At 30.3% G+C, this 18,032-nt stretch overlaps 1 protein-coding gene across 2 annotated transcripts in view; it reads left to right on the top strand.

Moving 5' to 3' along the window:
- The window catches only part of LOC107449465 (sulfotransferase ssu-1), a 37,116-nt gene extending 21,111 nt beyond the window's left edge, over window positions 1-16,005 (top strand). Inside the window, exons 1-2 of one of the 2 annotated variants that reach the window (XM_016064990.4) lie at window positions 3,701-3,882; window positions 14,098-16,005. In XM_016064990.4, the coding sequence (XP_015920476.2) occupies window positions 14,123-15,091 (969 nt within the window). In that variant the 5' untranslated portion in view covers window positions 3,701-3,882; window positions 14,098-14,122 and the 3' untranslated portion in view covers window positions 15,092-16,005. Of the gene's footprint in view, window positions 1-3,700; window positions 3,883-14,097 lie in introns of those variants that run through there. The other variant, XM_087149912.1, reaches the window with a different exon arrangement.
- Window positions 16,006-18,032: the final 2,027 nt, after the last annotated feature.

The raw sequence follows: 18,032 nt of genomic DNA on the forward strand, positions 1-18,032 counted from the left end.
ATGCGTCATTATAGCATTAAAAAAAACTCTGATCAAACACGCCATCATTATGCCATCTGTAGCAGTCATGGAATGACAGGCAAGATATACAAATAGGCCAAGCTGGTTGAAACACTTTGAACGGGGTTTAATGGAAAGATTAAGAAGTACTGGAACTTATCACAGACAGTAAAAAAAAACGAGAAATCGAAGAGATGATGAAGAAATTGATATTTTACTTCTTTCATTTTTTTTTTTTTTTCTTTCGATCGCCAAGAAAGCAGAAGAAGTTCCTGATAGCAATTAAATATCTCAAAGAATACTTAGAAAGTATGAATGGCAACCGGTTAATATTCATGGACAACAGGCACTTCAACCAAATGACTACCAGAGAAGACAGGATTACTGTAACTGGTGTCTAATTCAACTTGAAGAAAATCGAAAGTTCAGAAAGAAAGAAAATCCAATCAGTTGTCTGAACTGACGAATGTAAGTTTTCTCTAGACGGTCCAATATCGCATCACATTGAACACTACTGGAGTGATTTGTTGTTGCTGTTGCCGTAGGCCATTACGGCACTGGGGGTGCGATTGTTCTTGTTCACCAGTGGCATCATCTATGGCCTGGAATTCGACTTCTGTCACACCCATGCGTCACCATATAGGGTGGACCCATTCCTACATCCCTTCATTCATACATTCATTCATACATCCATTCATTCATTCATCCATTCATTCATCCACAGATTGCAATTTTGATCTGTACCAGAAAACGATCAATTTCCAATCCAGTACCCCCAGAGGTTTTATTTGTTATGGGAACATGGAAGGCTTCGTGACCCGACAGATTTAACGTGCACCAGCCTCAATTTACTACACGGAGAGTCTTATGCCAGCTGTATTCAAACTCCAGCTCTCACAAAAGTGAGTCCAGCTCCGTACCAACCAGGCTATCCCGGCCCACTGGAGTGATTTAAACCATTTTTATGTAAAGGATGTTCGCAATTAACAAAAGTTTTCCATAAATGTGTGATGTGGAATTTATGGGAACCAGATTTTGGGCCCAATATGGAAACACATAACAGACACATTAACAAGTATGTGTTACTTAAATTAAATTCGTACTTCTAGAGATGAATTTATGGAACACATTCCACTATATAAATTCAAGACCGTATGGTTCCAGTTAGATGGTGCTCCTCCCCATAAATCCTTATGAATGAAGGAATCCATAAATGCAATTTTTGGTAATAGGTGAACTGGGCCTAGACTGCCTTTTTCGTGGCCATCGAGATCTCCAGATATCAGTCCTTTAGATTTCTGTTTATGGGAACATTTGAAATCCGTTTTCTATGTAAAAACACCTAACGATGTGAGAAAAGTCCCCTACCTAAGAATGAATGTGACGATGTGAGAAAAGTCCTATAGATGCATGCAATAGCATATATTCTGAGATATATGCATGATATATCCATGCACTGCAATGATGTATGGATGCAACAGCATATATCCTGAGAAAATAGCACGTGTTAACCACTCAACTTCACTTTTGGAGTAGCCAGTAGGTACATTGAACAAATTTTGTGAAAGGTTTGGTTTATTTTTTAATGAATATCGAAAGTATGGAAAGAACAATTAATGTAACAAAGGAATTATATGTACATTTTCTAGATTAAAATTTCTTTTAATTATATGATGTATAGAAATAATTTTTAATCTCTGTAACATTAATTGTAAAAATAGCTAAATAATAATTTTACTTTATACTGATGTATTTTTGTCTCAGTTTTACTTACTGAGTTATATTTCGAATATGAGATGAAATATGTCGTTAAAAGGGGAATTTCTTGATGAAAATAGTAGAAAATTTTATTCAAACATTCCAAAGAAAAAATTGAATTGTGAATCAAAATTGTTGTTATTCCTTTTACATTTGTGAGAAATAGCAAACTGTTAACCTTTAACTTCTATATGAACTTTGTTAATATGATTAAATATTAATTTTAACTACTTCATATCTATCAATATATTGCACTTGTTCATTTCAAAATTTAAATTGATTTAGATAATTTTAAGCAAAAAGGAATGAATTATACAATGCAATCCATTTATAAGTAGTTCTCATTTTAAAAAAATATTGTTCTTTAATTCAGTTTCATTTTTTACATTTGTTTGCAAATTTAGCTCTAAATATTTTATTTATCTAATGATAGGATTGAAATATTCATCCGAACATATCAAGGTATCTTTAATTTCTGCAAATTCATTCAAAATAAGTTTGCAGCCACCGTCATGTAAGTGAGAAAAGTCCTTGTTGCGTTTTCTAAAACGTAACAAAATACTGATAAGGTTCCTGAAACAGACAATTTCCTTCTTCTATTTCTTTCCTCAAAAGTAGCATTTTCATGGAAATGAAAAAAGGATTTTTTTTCACTTTTTTTTACTAGTTTAAGAGCACGTAAAAATCAATTTTTTAATTTAAGGTTTGTGCATTAAAACAAATTGTAAGAAATTAACTTTACTAAAAACACGTCATGTGATCAAAACTATGATAAGATGAGAACTAACTTTAATTTGAAACATTTCTTCAATTTAAACAATGCTTCTATAACCCTTAGATCGAGAGATATTTTTACGTACATATATATATATATATATATATATATATATATATATATATATATATATATATATATATATATATATATATATATATATATATATATATATATATATATATATATATATATATATATATATATATATATATATATATATATGTATATATATATATATATATATATATATATATATATATATATATATATATATATATATATATATATATATATATATATATATATATATACAAAGAGAGAGAGGGGGGAATTACAGAGAAACAAAGAGGGAAAAATAAATAATAATAAGAATCCGGGGGAAAAAATTCCGAAAAAATGAGAAGAAAAAATATAAAAATCTGGAAAATAAAAGATATAATCTTTATATCAGCTCACACGATTATATCCTTTTTCCGGATATAATCGTGTGAGCTGAGGAAATCTTTTATTTTCCAGATTTTATTAGCTTTTTTTTTTTTTTTTTTCATTTTTTCGGAATTTTTTTTTCCGGATTTTTATTATTATTTTTCGCTTTTTTTTTATTGTTCTGTAATTTTTCCTTGTTTTCTCTATATTTTGAACTTTATTTATGAGTTCTGTTTACTTGCAGCTTATGCGCAGTCAATAAAACTTAATGTTTTTCTTAATTTTCTTCATTTTTTTTCCTTTTCTTTTTGTCCTTTTTGTATTCATCTATTATGCTATAGATAGATAGATAGATATGTATGTAGGTAGATAGATAGATGCTTATTTATTACCATATACTTAATCGAAAAAATAAAATATTTTCTGTAAGAAGGTGTGTACAGGTCGTCCTAAAAAAACATCCTATACGTATTTTCTGAAAAAAAAATATGCTGATGTCAGACTTCAAATTTTATTCATCAGACTATTAATGTGTGACATGCAGAAAATATTTCTCCGTGCTTTATTTCATCCGGGAAAAAAATAATTCTCCACCATTTATTAAATCTTTTTCCCTCAAAATATAATGTTGATTTCTTTAGATTAGACTTATTATTCTCTATTTCCTGTAAAATTTCCATACATTATTCATATTATTCCGTTTCCACTCTGTTGCTTTCGGTTTCTGATTCTTTCCTATTCGCCAGTTCTGTCTGTAGCGTTCAGTCTTAGCTCTCACCAGTGATCAATTCGGTTAATTTTCTTATATTTCTCCCTATTCTGATGCCTGCCAATGTTGATTCGTTTGTAGCATTAAAACAGCTGTGCGTCTTTAAACTAATTGAATTAGGGTCATACATGTTACTTTTTCTATTACAGTGGTAAGTTTCTTTCCCATGTACAGTGCGCAAAATAAAAAAAACTGGCCACCCTGAATAAATTTAATCTTATGATTGGATCTTTTCGTTCCAGGACTCAATATTAATTTTTCGAGGGTGTGACTTAAAATATCCTAATTAATTAGTGCAAACGATATGATAAATTTTATTCTTCAAGTTAATTATTTTCAAAATAAAGTTGTGTTTTATTCGATAATATGTTGACAATTGTCTTTATATATTTTGCATATAAAGTCGAGGTTCCGGATTAATGTCAAAAAATTTATGATAAAATATTGAAGAAATTTTTTTCTTCTATTTAATTATTTTCAAAATAAATTTCAGTTTTATTCGATAATAGGTTTACAATTGTCTTATTATTATTATTAAGTATTTTAGTATTAATTATTTAGTATTATTATTAAGTATTTTAGTATTAATTATTTAGTATTATTATTAAGTATTTTACTATTAAATATTTTAGTTATTAAGTTGAGGTTCTGGATTAAAGTTGGGAGATTAATGATAAAGCAGTTGAAAAATTTTATTCTTCTAATTAATTGCTTTCAAAATAAATTTCTGTTTTATTCGATAATAGGTTGACAATTGTCTTTATATATTTTATTTATTAAGTTGGGGTTCTGGATTAAAGTCGGGAGATTAATGATAAAGCAGTTGAAAAATTTTATTCTTCTAATTATTTTCAAAATAGATTTCTGTTTTATTTGATAATAGGTTGACGATTGTCTTTATATATTTTATTTATTAAATTAATGTTCTGGATTAAAGTCGGGAGATTAATGATAAAGCAGTTGAAAAATTTTATTATTCTAATTAATTGCTTTCAAAATAAATTTCTGTTTTATTCGATAATAGGTTGACAATTGTCTTTATATATTTTATTTATTAAGTTGGGGTTCTGGATTAAAGTCGGGAGATTAATGATAAAGCAGTTGAAAAATTTTATTCTTCTAATTATTTTCAAAATAGATTTCTGTTTTATTTGATAATAGGTTGACAATTGTCTTTATATATTTTATTTATTAAGTTAAGGTTCTGGATTAAAGTCGGGAGATTAATGATAAAGCAGTTGAAAAATTTTATTATTCTAATTAATTGCTTTCAAAATAAATTTCTGTTTTATTCGATAATAGGTTGACAATTGTCTTTATATATTTTATTTATTAAGTTGGGGTTCTGGATTAAAGTCGGGAGATTAATGATAAAGCAGTTGAAAAATTTTATTCTTCTAATTATTTTCAAAATAGATTTCTGTTTTATTTGATAATTGGTTGACAATTGTCTTTATATATTTTATTTATTAAGTTAGGGTTCTGGATTAAAGTCGGGAGATTAATGATAAAGCAGTTGAAAAATTTTATTATTCTAATTAATTGCTTTCAAAATAAATTTCTGTTTTATTCGATAATAGGTTGACAATTGTCTTGATATATTTTATTTATTAAGTTGGGGTTCTGGATTAAAGTCGGGAGATTAATGATAAAGCAGTTGAAAAATTTTATTCTTCTAATTATTTTCAAAATAGATTTCTGTTTTATTTGATAATAGGTTGACAATTGTCTTTATATATTTTATTTATTAAGTTAAGGTTCTGGATTAAAGTCGGGAGATTAATGATAAAGCAGTTGAAAAATTTTATTATTCTAATTAATTGCTTTCAAAATAAATTTCTGTTTTATTCGATAATAGGTTGACAATTGTCTTTATATATTTTATTTATTAAATTAAGGTTCTGGGTTAAAGTCGGGAGATTAATGATAAAGCAGTTGAAAAATTTTATTATTCTAATTAATTGCTTTCAAAATAAATTTCTGTTTTATTCAATAATAGGTTGACAATTGTCTTTATATATTTTATTTATTAAGTTGGGGTTCTGGATTAAAGTCGGGAGATTAATGATAAAGCAGTTGAAAAAATTTATTCTTCTAATTATTTTCAAAATAGATTTCTGTTTTATTTGATAATAGGTTGACAATTGTCTTTATATATTTTATTTATTAAGTTAAGGTTCTGGATTAAAGTCGGGAGATTAATGATAAAGCAGTTGAAAAATTTTATTATTCTAATTAATTGCTTTCAAAATAAATTTCTGTTTTATTCGATAATAGATTGATAATTGTCTTAATATATTTTATTTATTAAGTTGGGGTTCTGGATTAAAAGCGGGAGATTATTGATAAAACAGTTGAAAAAAAATTTTCTTCCAAATAATTATTTTCAAAATAAAGTTATGTTCATTTGATAATACTTTGACAATTGTCTGTATATATTTTGTTTATAAAGTCGAGTTTCCAGATGAATCTCGGGAGATTAATAATAAAACGCTGAAGAAATTTTATTTTTCTAGTATATCATTTTCAAAATAAAGTACATTTTTATCTGTTCATAATAAAACAAGCTCAACGGGAAAAAGTATGAAAGTTTAAAACATTAAAACATGAAAGAAAATATTTTTTCCTTCTACTAAAATAAGATTTTTAATTCAAAAAGAATTATGACGTAATTTAAAACGGTTATTTAAAGAAATATTCTTGGAATATATTAAAATTAGAATACTTAAGAGGAACAAAAAGCGGAAGAAAAATGTTAAGTGCTTTCATTATGATAAAATATCTCTTCTTTAGGAAATTAATCTAGAAAGTATTATGGTAAAAGCACCTTCTTTTGTTCTACTGTCTCTGTTTAACACTTTTTTCTCAGCTGAAAATAAATTTCTCGAATTCACTTTTTTAAATATTACGCTGAGTGTAACTTATTCATATGAAGTTTTTTAACGAGGTAGTGTATTAGTGCTTCCTCGTTAGAACTAACAGTTTATGACATTGCATTTAAGTTCTTTTTTTAAGCAAATAAAGATATTTACAATAAGAGTTATTTTTTGAAGTAAAAGGAAGGAAAAAGAGTCAAGTAATACTTCCTGGACTACTTATTTTTAAAAAAATGTAATAAATTAAAAGAGGGTAATTAAAAGAGAAAAATGAATATAACCAGATAAGAGAAAATTTTTAACTCCGTCAGAATTAAATTATGAACCTAATAAATTGAAATATAAAAAATGAAATGTATTAAAACTCCTTGAAAAAAAAGTTAATTTCCTCTTACGGTATCTCTATTAAAATCAAAATTTTATTTTATTTCTATTATCCAGAAAACTGATTAAAGTATTTTAAAGGACAATTTTAAAAAAAACGTGGACTCAATAGCGAAAATCTTATAATTATTTATCATGTATGAGAAGGGGGTAAAAAGTCTCGATGTTTTTTTACATACTTCCTGTAAACTAAAATTGGACGATTAAAACCTTACACTTTTAAATACAATTACAACCTTTCAGTTACGATTCTGAACGGTCTTTAAAACATTTCAATTAAGGTTCAATACCTGCAAATGAATGTGCTGCCATCTGTTTATTGGATCTGAAACTAATCTAACGTAATCAATTATGTACCGTACTAAGCTAACTACAATCTACAGAACACTTAACCTATTCTTAAAAATATCAAACTAATAAGTCATTATTTAACGAATTTCTTTAACCCTTTCAATACGGCGAAAAATCAGTCCAAGTGCGCCCCATTGCCGGGATCAGTTATTTCTCCTCCAAGCGATTATTAGATAAAATAACTTTTATGCCTAAAACGTTGAAGGTCTTGGAGACGCATAAACGACCCCATAACTGCGAACCTTCAATAACAATGATTTCACAAGCTTCATTGATGGGACAGCATATGTCCCTCCGTAACCCCAAAGCATCTAAACCCCGGGACAGGGTATGTCCCGGCCGGAATTCTAGAATCAATAACTCATTTTTATTGACATGGAACCTAATATTTTGATGATTATTTTAGGCAACGTTTTTTAATTAACCTTTTCATGTACATTTGCGTTAACATTTTTATTAACTTATTTATTTATAAGCACTTTTCGAAATTAACAGTTATAAAATAAGAAAGGTAAAAAATTGAAAGTAGTGGAGGAACAACAGTATCTGAAGTCTGGGTTTCTTGGGGGCGTGGAAGGGCGGTAAACAGTTCTTGCACAGTGCTACGTTGCAAGAGGTGCACACTATTTTCGAGTGTGCCTCTTTATTCATATTTGCGCACCATGCACATCTTCTGCGTGTTTTTCCTTCAAGGGAAATGGTTTCCAACATTGAAAAGTCTCGCTGTTGATGATGATGATGATATAGTTTTGGAGGATGAGGGCCTTTGCTTATTGACTTCTTTGCTCGCATTTCCAAATGTTCTTTCTTTCCATTTCAATACTTTCGTTCGTACGTTGGGCAATGTAAATGAATAAGCTTTTGGGAATGATCTTGAAGAAAGAATCCACTTCGGTGGCTACGCTGCCAATAGAGAAATTTGTTTGACCCTTGATGTAAGTAACTAGTGGCATTCGTGGTGTAAAGTTAGTTGGGTGGGACCTTGAAAATGATGGTAGATTCTGGTTCTGGAGCTCAACTCCATCATCAAACAAATCATTGCGATTGGGTGAAACGACTTCATTTTCAGTCTCCTCTTCGATGTTTTCAGTTTCAGAAGACTCACTAATATAAGCGAGCTGTCTCAACTTGTTATCAGGGTAAATGCTCTTTCGACTCATTTCGATCCTTCATCATGCTCATACTCATATGTGGTGGTTATCTTAGCATCAGCACCGCCAGGAGCTAACCCTCCATCTGAGGAAGGAGCCTTCGAATAAGCCTTCGAATTATTTAGCAATAGTGATGGCTGAAAACCTAATAAATTGAATATTTATTAAAACAAAAATAACAATTAATAAACTACCACTCGAAAACATTTATTCGCTGTCCGGAGCAAGTTGTCGCTTGCTTGATTAGACCTGGAACGATTGACGTGAGAAATTTATGGACTCAGAACGATGAGACGGCCTTAAAATCGATTTGGAGAACAAAGTGGGCGTTATTTTCTATCCTAGATATTTTTCAGTAACTGGGACATATGTTGTCCCAGACGTAATATCAAAAATTTACCTGACTGGTACAGCATGTATCCCATCCGGTGCGAAAGGGTTAAATATTGCCTCGTGCGTAATAAAAAGACACTTTTAAAAAGAGGAGAACAACAGTATTAACTACATCTATTATTCAATTCTATTATTTGTCATTGAATATACGTTACTTGATTTGAATATTGTCATTAAATATTCGCAACTGCATTTTCCTTTGATAGTGATGTTCATAATAACTTTGCTTCGATTGTTACATTTGAAGATGCGTCAAATGCTAAAAAAATCTTTTTCAATAACTCTTTCACTCTTTCAAATAATGGGTGTTCCGTAAAGACCACACTTTATGCATATTTTTAGAATTCGAATTAAAAATCAAAACTAAAAAGTATGCTCATTGGGGGTTATTTTGTAGGCGAGTAAAAAGTAGAAACACTATCGAAATATGATGAATCACAGTCGTAAAAAACAAAACAGGTTTAATTGCGATATGAAACAGATAGTTGTTAAAAGACGATTATTAGAAACACTTAAGTTTTAACTTCGAATTGAACTTGTTTTGATCTTTATTGTTTGCTATAGATGAAGCGGGCTAACTCCGAGCCCCAGGTTCGTTTACTGAAAAACGTTTTCGGACTTCGCGCTAGGACTAATGATACAAAATTTCAAAACATTTTGCAGTACTTTCAATGAAATGTTTGGTCTAGGTAAGGTGTAAAAAGGTGCGTAAAAAATTACATTAAGGTGTAAAAATTTTATGTGCTACTTCGATTGAGTGTTTTTGCTTTGTGAGGCTAGATCGAAGCTCGGGCTTCGGCAGTCACGATGTCTACGTAATACTATTGTATTTCTGGCTCGGATGGGCTCTAGGGCAGTGGTCGGCAAACTTATTAGCCAAAGAGCCAAATATGAACATTACAACAATTTTTGAAAAAAATTGGGAGCCAAATCTGCTTGTTTAGTAAACTTTTATTACTCTAAATAAGTAGTACACTAAATAAAACTAAATTTCATACTTAATAAATATTTATTAATGCAAACAATGTGCTTGCATCTCCTTGGAAAGTTTGAGTAAGTCAGGTTTGTATGTTGTTGTTTTTAATTTTAAGCGTGATTGCAAGTTCTCATCAATAAAACGACTTCTCAGATTACTCTTGATAATTTTCATGCTTGAAAAAATTGTTCGCATATATATGTAGAACCGAAAAGGGAAAGAACAGCAAACGCGAGCTTTTTCAGCTGATCGTAAGAGTCAGAAATACTATTCCAAGCGTTGAAAATGATCATGTCTTCCTTCTCCAGGTCATTCAAAGCAGACCACTTGTGCTGTGAACTAAGATCAAATTTTTTCTTCTCCTATACTTCCAATTCAACACAAAGACGTTCGAATTTAGAGCGCGATCTCCTTGTTTTTTAAATCCAGCAATTGTATTTCAAAGCTACCAATGTCAATTTCAAAAGAAGAAAATTTCAACTCGGTTATCGTAGAATTAAGAGGATTTTTGACAAATGCTAAAGTTGCTCTGCTGTTTTTAAATTCCTGAAACCTGCTGAGAAATGCATCCCTCATATTTAAAATTATTGTTTTAAAATGGTGTTTATCAATAGAGGAATTATTTTCTTGGCGATGCTTCAGCAGGCTCGGAAAGTGAAACAATGTTTCCCTTTCAAAATCCTGAGCAAAAATGGATAATTTGTTTTCAAATGTTATTACTTCTTCTAGCATCGAAAAAATTAAGTTTCCTTTCCCTTGTAGTTTACGATTAAGCTGATTTAGACGAGACGTAACGTCTACCATGAAATAAAAGTTTTGAATCCACTGATCGTCTGTTAGTTCTGGATACTGAACGCCCTTCTCAAGGAGAAATGCTTTAATTTCCGGAAAAAGGGACGCGAAACGTTTTAAAACGTTCCCTCTGGATAACCAACGTACCTTGCTATGAAGCAAAAGATCAGTGCACTCACTCTCCATTTCGAATAAAAAATTCTTTGAATTGGCGATGATTAGGAGCTTTAGCTAAACTGGAGTTGATAATGGTAATCACTAATTCCATAACTTTACAAATTTCATCCGGAAATGTTTGCTTACAGAGCGCTTCTTGGTGAATGATACAATGGTAAACAAGTATCTCTTGATTAATTTTTTCTTTCAAAATAGCAACAAACCCTTTTCTTACACCGGTCATACTTTGGCCCCATCTGTTGAAATCGACACAATTTTATCGAGGGGAATATGATGTATGTGTATTGAGTTACCCACTAAAAACTAAAACCATTAAATAAAAAATAATTTCAAATATATATAATTAAATTCTTTTAAAACATTATCATTGCCAGTTTATTACGCAAAAAGTCATGCTGTTTTGAATTCTATATTATTAATTTTACGTTTTGACTGACCGGAACACGTGACTAGAGTAATATTAACCTGACTCAATTTTACAAATCTGTAAAAAGAATGATGCTACTGCCTAATAGCAGAGCAGCTGCGTACTGGTTAAACCTGATACCTTCACGCGACAGATCGCTTGCTGGCCGAAACCACTCGGCCAGGGAGACCCCATACTATAGTAAGACTGTTTTTTGTCACCATAGAATGACTACTTATTAGGCTTTATTTTTGTTACTAGAGTAAGTCTGTTAATTTGTGATACTTTTTGCGTCGTATAACTTTATTAAGAGAAAGCGCATACTTAACCCTTACTTCAGACATGTTTAAAACGCATCTAACAATTTGTCAGCAATTATTAGTTTTTAATCATTAATTAATATTAATTATTCAATTTTTATTTAATTTATAAAACAATTTAGCATTTATTTATTTATTTATCAAATTATTTCTGGATAACTTTTATCTACACCAGGGTTTTTCGGTTACGAAACCCTTAATAATCAACCACATTTCAGCTGAACTCCTACTTTATGAAGTTCATCAAGGTGATTGTGAATCTATAAAAGATTATTTCTAAATATTTAATTAGGAGTATAAAGACTTCTAACTGTTTTATTATTAATAATCTTAAATTATGTTTCTGTCTGACAGTTGAATTTGCAATGCTTGTGCTATATCCAGTCTAGTTAGGAATTTGTTTTCAGTGTATATACATAAGCTGAAAATGAATGAAATGAAACTTAGAAGAACTGCAATAAAAGTTGAAAATAGTTATTAGGGAAACATATTTCTTCATTAATAATATTGATTTTATTTTGATTTAAAAAATGCAATGAGAAGTACTAATGCAATATTTTATAAATTGTTGTTCTTTTTATAATTTGTACAATTTATTGTTGTTAAAAATAGCATATTTTCTTTGAAAAATGCCATTGCTATTTCTATGGCATTTTACTTGAAATAATTTCATAAAGGCAGACCGAAGAATTAACTAAATTATGAATTATAGCTTGGATTTAAATATAATCTAAGCTTTCAAAACTCATCACTGGTTATAAAAACTAATTATTAGCAGAACCCCTTACACTCTTCCACAGAGCCCTAGGCTTCCGCGGAACGCCACTCGGGAACCGCTAATCTACACACATAAACCTCATACAGTGTTGCATAAAAGTAAGTTACTGAAGGAAGTGGTAAAATGTTAGAAGAAAGGACTTACATGATTTTATTTTATAATACAGCCAAAGATTATGACATAACAAAATCAAAATGAAATTAATAGTTAAATACATTAAACAGTAATTTATGCGTCATAACAAGATTTCGAAACAAAGTAAGTTGGAAAAAAGTACTAATTCTGCACTGTTATTACATCAAGTATACTAAGTATGGACTGCCGTATTGTCTTGTTGGAAGGTCCAGTCTCCGGATGTTATAAGAGAAGCAACAGGCAATAAATTAACTCCCAACATATCCTGAATTGAATTCATTTTAGTTTGTAAAAAAATAGTTAGAGTTGTACAGCCTGCTCCAAAAGTATCCCAAATCATAACGAACCCATCACCAAATTTACGTTTAAAAAACAAGTGTGGCTCAGTCTGTAAATCATACCAAAAATATCGACATTCATCTGGTACATCCAAATTAAATTTCTTTTCAACCGAACAGACCACATCGCTCCAATTCGTACCTTTCTTAAGATGTTGCTTTGCAAATTCTAAACGAGCATCTTTGTGCAATTTAGTGAGCTGAGGTTTTGCCTTAATATTTTTAAATTGAATGTTTGAAGTATTGTTTCAATAATTTCTAACCAAGCCGCTGCTGCATGGTAACTGCATATCATTTTTATTTTGTGCAGATGACATCTCACGTCTTTCAGATTCGTCTTTCTTGATTCTAGATGAAATTTTTTTGCCTTCCGATACGCTGTTTACTGTTACAGCTTGCAAGATTCCGGACGTAACTATTTACTCTAGCTTTGGACCTTCCTATTTTTTGCAATTTGGGAACCACTCAAGCCCATTTCTTTAAAAGCTAAAGTTCTTCCTCGTTCGACTTCCGATTAAAGGAGCTCCCTTTGGCATTCTAAATTACCAAAATTGTAAATTGTAAATTACGAGAGCAAATTACCAAAATCTGTTTATATACATCTCGGATTTGCTTCTTGTACTAAAGAAAACCGTTTTCTTGGATGTTTTAGGTCTGAAAATTACGTAATCAGTATCGACTTTATACTTTTTTCTGAACTTTTTTCAATGAGTTTTTCGAATATACAAGCACCGTAGTTCACCGACATCCACGCAAGTCCTTGTGTATACGAGCACTGTACTTTGCCGACATCCACCCAAGCCCTTGTGTATGCGAGCACTGTAGTGTGCCGACATCCATGCAAGCCCTTGTGTATACACGAGCACAGTATTTAGCCTGCATTCACGTAATGCCCAGAGTATACGAGCACCGTACTTTGCCGACATCCACGCCAGACTCTGTGTGTATACGAGCTCCGTATTCAGCTGGCGTGGGGACAACGAAACCTTTACATAAGCGGCCCTATTTATGTTCATAAAACTTATTTGGTTTTTAAAATAGGTATATTTACTTTCGCAGAAAACTCAATTCAATGTTAAACCGTAATATCGCTACCATTTAAGTAGGTTGCTGTAATTTTAATAAGTGCTGAACTGAACCATGCGTTTTATTCCTCAAAAGTTGCTGCAGATTTGAACTAAATTATGCTTCAATGCAATCCCCGATTTCTAACGGTAGTGTAATCACGAAAAATCTTTTTCGTCATTTTCATTATTTTTCATTTCAATCTTATTTTTTTCCTTTTTCAGACATTCCAAATTAGTGGATTTAAATATGGAAAAAATAGGAAAAGCACCGTTGTATAGCATCATGAACGGAATCATTTATCCTTCTATGTTCTCTCCAACATGTTTTAGAGAAGCGCTGTACTACAAGGCTCAACCTAATGACACCTTTATTGTTACTTATCCTAAATGTGGCACAACTTGGATGCAGCATATACTCATGTATATTTTCCGCAAGGGCGAAGAACTGAATATCGGAAAAACAGGTAACTTGGACGTGTCGGAATTCATCAAATATTGCCCATTCATCGACATGTATGGATTTGAAGGCATTCAGAAAATGAAGAAACCCGGATGTATTAAAACGCATCTACCCTACAACCATCTCTCATTGTCCCCTGAAGCAAAGTACATATTTGTTGCGCGGAATCCAAAAGATTGCTGTGTATCTTTTTATCATCACGCACAAAATCATCCAGGCTTTGGATACTGGGATGGCAAATTTAATCATTTTTTTGAACTTTTTATGGATGGGGAATTGGAGTACAATGATTATTTTGATCATTTACTCTCTTGGTATCCCCATCGTAATGATTCGAACGTCTTTTATACAACATATGAAGAGATGAAAAAAGACATTAGGGGCGTTGTTGTGTCTGTTTCGAATTTTTTGGGTCAAGAATACACTGAAGCAATCGAGAAAGACAACTCTGTTCTCAACAATATCATTCTGTTTAGTAGTTATGAATACATGCAGAAACATTATTGCTGGCCAAGCCTTTCCGGCATGAAAGAGTCGAATTCTGAAACTTATTCTGGAGTTAAATACGTAGCTGAGTTCGTCACCAGTTTGGATTTACCTTCTAGGGTTTTAGCAAAAAGCAATGTTAGAAAAGGTGTTGTTGGAGACTGGAAAAACACATTGAGTTGTGAGCAAAGTCAAAGATTGACAGAAAAATTTTTTGAAAAAACAAAAGACACTGACATCAAAAATTGGTTTTCTGAAGCAATTTTGTAAGAAAGAAGTAGTTTTAAAAAAATTAAATAATACTATTCGATAGTTAAAAATAGGAAAAGACAAATCAATGTCATAGTGAATTTTTGAAAATTGTTTCCTAGGCCAGTGATTACCATAAAGTGATCCTCGGAATAGACCACGTCCAAAAGTAATACCTTTTAATTATGCGGGATGTAATAATGTCGTATTTAAAATATCGAAATCAAGAAATACAAGTGGAAGTGACCGAAACAAAATATTCATAAAACATAAAATTATTTTGTAACCAGTAAGTCAAAAAGGGATTTCGAAAAACTTGTTGACAAATAATCGTTACTCAAATCCGAAATTTGAGTGTCTTTATAACATTGTGTGTGTCGTGGTGTGTAATTAAACTTATCGAAAAATGAGAAACCATTCAAAAATATATAAAAAAGTTGTCTGAACATTATAAGAACTTGCTATGGAGTCATTGTGAATTCAACAGGTTAAAGAGTGATAAATTGAAATTCAAAATTCGTATATTAAATTACATCGGATTAAAAGACATCGTAATTTGGGAAACCACGTGGAAATGATTAAATAACGCGAAACAGGGAGTTGCACGCTGCAATCTCCCTTCTAAAATTAACTCTACATTGATGATTTTATGTATTATTGATGATGGTATGTTTTTATTGGTGGTGGCAAATAAGTTTCACTTAAAGTGGGAATTTCAGTTAGTTTGAAATATTATTAGTATAGTTCTTATATCTAATAACTTTAAAGGCATATTTATCTGAATATGCCTTTAAATAAACCTGCGTGAATAAACAAGTAAATCTTTTAAGTTATACATTTATTTCTTTTTTGCATTTCTATTACATCTTTTTTATGTGTGTATTTTTGTATGTTTAAGTTCTAAGCTTTCTAAAAACTAATAATAAAATAAAGAGTTAATCTCTGTGTTTGTCTATCTCTTATAACGGCAGAATAATTCGCACTGAGTCATCCTGAAATTCGGATATCGTCTGCAAGGGACTTTAGCCAGCAATCCTAAAATCCATTCGAAATTTTCAAATATTCGCGAACGCAAAGACCTATAGAGGGCGTTGTTATTTGAGGCGAATTATTGCTGGCAGAACAACACGATTATCAGTTGGTTTGGTTACTGTAACATTTCGTCTTTATTGTGGCTTATTAAATTTAAAAAAGAAAACATTTTGATATTCTTGCTTATGCAAGAGAAAACAAAATGGAATCTCTTTTTTTAGAGAAGGAACATCTTAACACATCGGAAAAATATTTGCAAATAAAGTTTAAAAAAACTGTATCTTCTTATTAGAATTAAAACCTAATACCTGCGAATTAACTCTACAAAATTTAATGATCTAATATCAAACTCCTATTTAAAACTTTCCATTCCATGCCTTTCTGAATCATATTACTTCGCACATTAAAATAAATATCACACATTAAAATATGCATACAGAAACCCAAAATGTTATATCATTTAATTTTGCAAGAAAAAGGTTTTTTGACAACAATTTATATCCAAAAAAAAATTTAAAGTTTCAATGAAAAATTGTTATTTATAAACTAAAAAACGTAAAATAAAGAATGCTTTCGATAAAAAAAACCATTCAAAAAATTCCTCATATTGAAATAGAAAAACTTCCACATTGGTTTTTTTTTATTTATTCTTAATCAGACATAGAAAACCATTCTGTAGAGAACTATCATGAAACTAGAAAAGCAAATTATTTGCAATTAAATTTTTTATTATAAAAATCATAGCACTTACCTGCTTTATAAATGTGGAGAATTACAATATGAAATCTTCGTTTGAGAATTTTATTTTCAAAAAATATATATACATAGATTATCAATTCATTACTTTAAGATAACATAACACACAATAAAATTTTAAAATTTTAAGATCTCGATATCAATATCAATATGTAACTTAAAAACAGACCACCTGAATTTTAGTTGAAATTAATCATTCAAAATTAAAAAATACTTATTAAGAAAACGATAAAAAATTATTATTAATCAGCGCAAATAATACTATTACAAGTAATTCGGATGATTCTTTATTTTTTTCCGAATTATATAGATACAGAAATATGTACCATTTTATGAAGAAGAAGAATATACTATAATTATTACTGTTCTACACGTTCTGAAATCACATTTATTCATTGGAATGTAATAAGCAATGTTAATTTCATTTTAATTTATAATGAATTGAAGACAGATGGATTGAAGAAAAAGGTATTGATGAATTGAAAAAAACGAATCGAAGTTTTCGGAATCGGAAGTTTTCGGTTGAAAAATTGTTGATAAAAGAAAAGAGAAAATTCTAGAGAAATTGTTCTTCAAGTGTTGGGCGCGTTCTGTTTTAGAAAGATTTACCTATGTTCTAGATCGTTTTTTTTTTTTTCCCCAAGTTCCTCTGCATTTTCTTAAGGGAAATTTTGCTTCCTATTTTCTGCTAAAAAAGAAAGGCGTTCTACTCCGCCAATGATTCTGATAAAACTAAATGAAAACTTAATATATAATAGCCTGAAAATATCCTCTCTGCTAGAGGGCGTTTTCAAGTGTTGCGATCAAGAATAGCATTCGGTAAAAGTCGTTTGAGAAATGCAATTGGGTATAATATGAAAAAAACACAACTACTTCAACTTCGAAAATTTTACTAGGAATAACATTTACCTTTTAGTTTTATTAATAAGCTGAGTTTTAAATATGTTTACTAAAATCATAAACTTCGATAAAACAACAAAATAAATTATTTCAAGAGGAACTAGACTAATACAATTCCAACCTGCCGAGTAGCGACTTATAACAAGACACTTCGTTTGATGCTTTTACTTGTTGCTAGAAATCAGGTTCGCAGAAAATGCTGTTTACTAGTTAAATTTAGTAGGAATAACACGACCTGTGACGTAGGCTATAGTATACCCAACTATCTCATTAG

The sequence above is a fragment of the Parasteatoda tepidariorum genome, chromosome 8, assembly GCF_982258835.1.
Source record: "Parasteatoda tepidariorum strain Cologne lab strain chromosome 8, Ptep-v5.0, whole genome shotgun sequence".
NCBI lineage: Eukaryota > Metazoa > Arthropoda > Arachnida > Araneae > Theridiidae > Parasteatoda > Parasteatoda tepidariorum.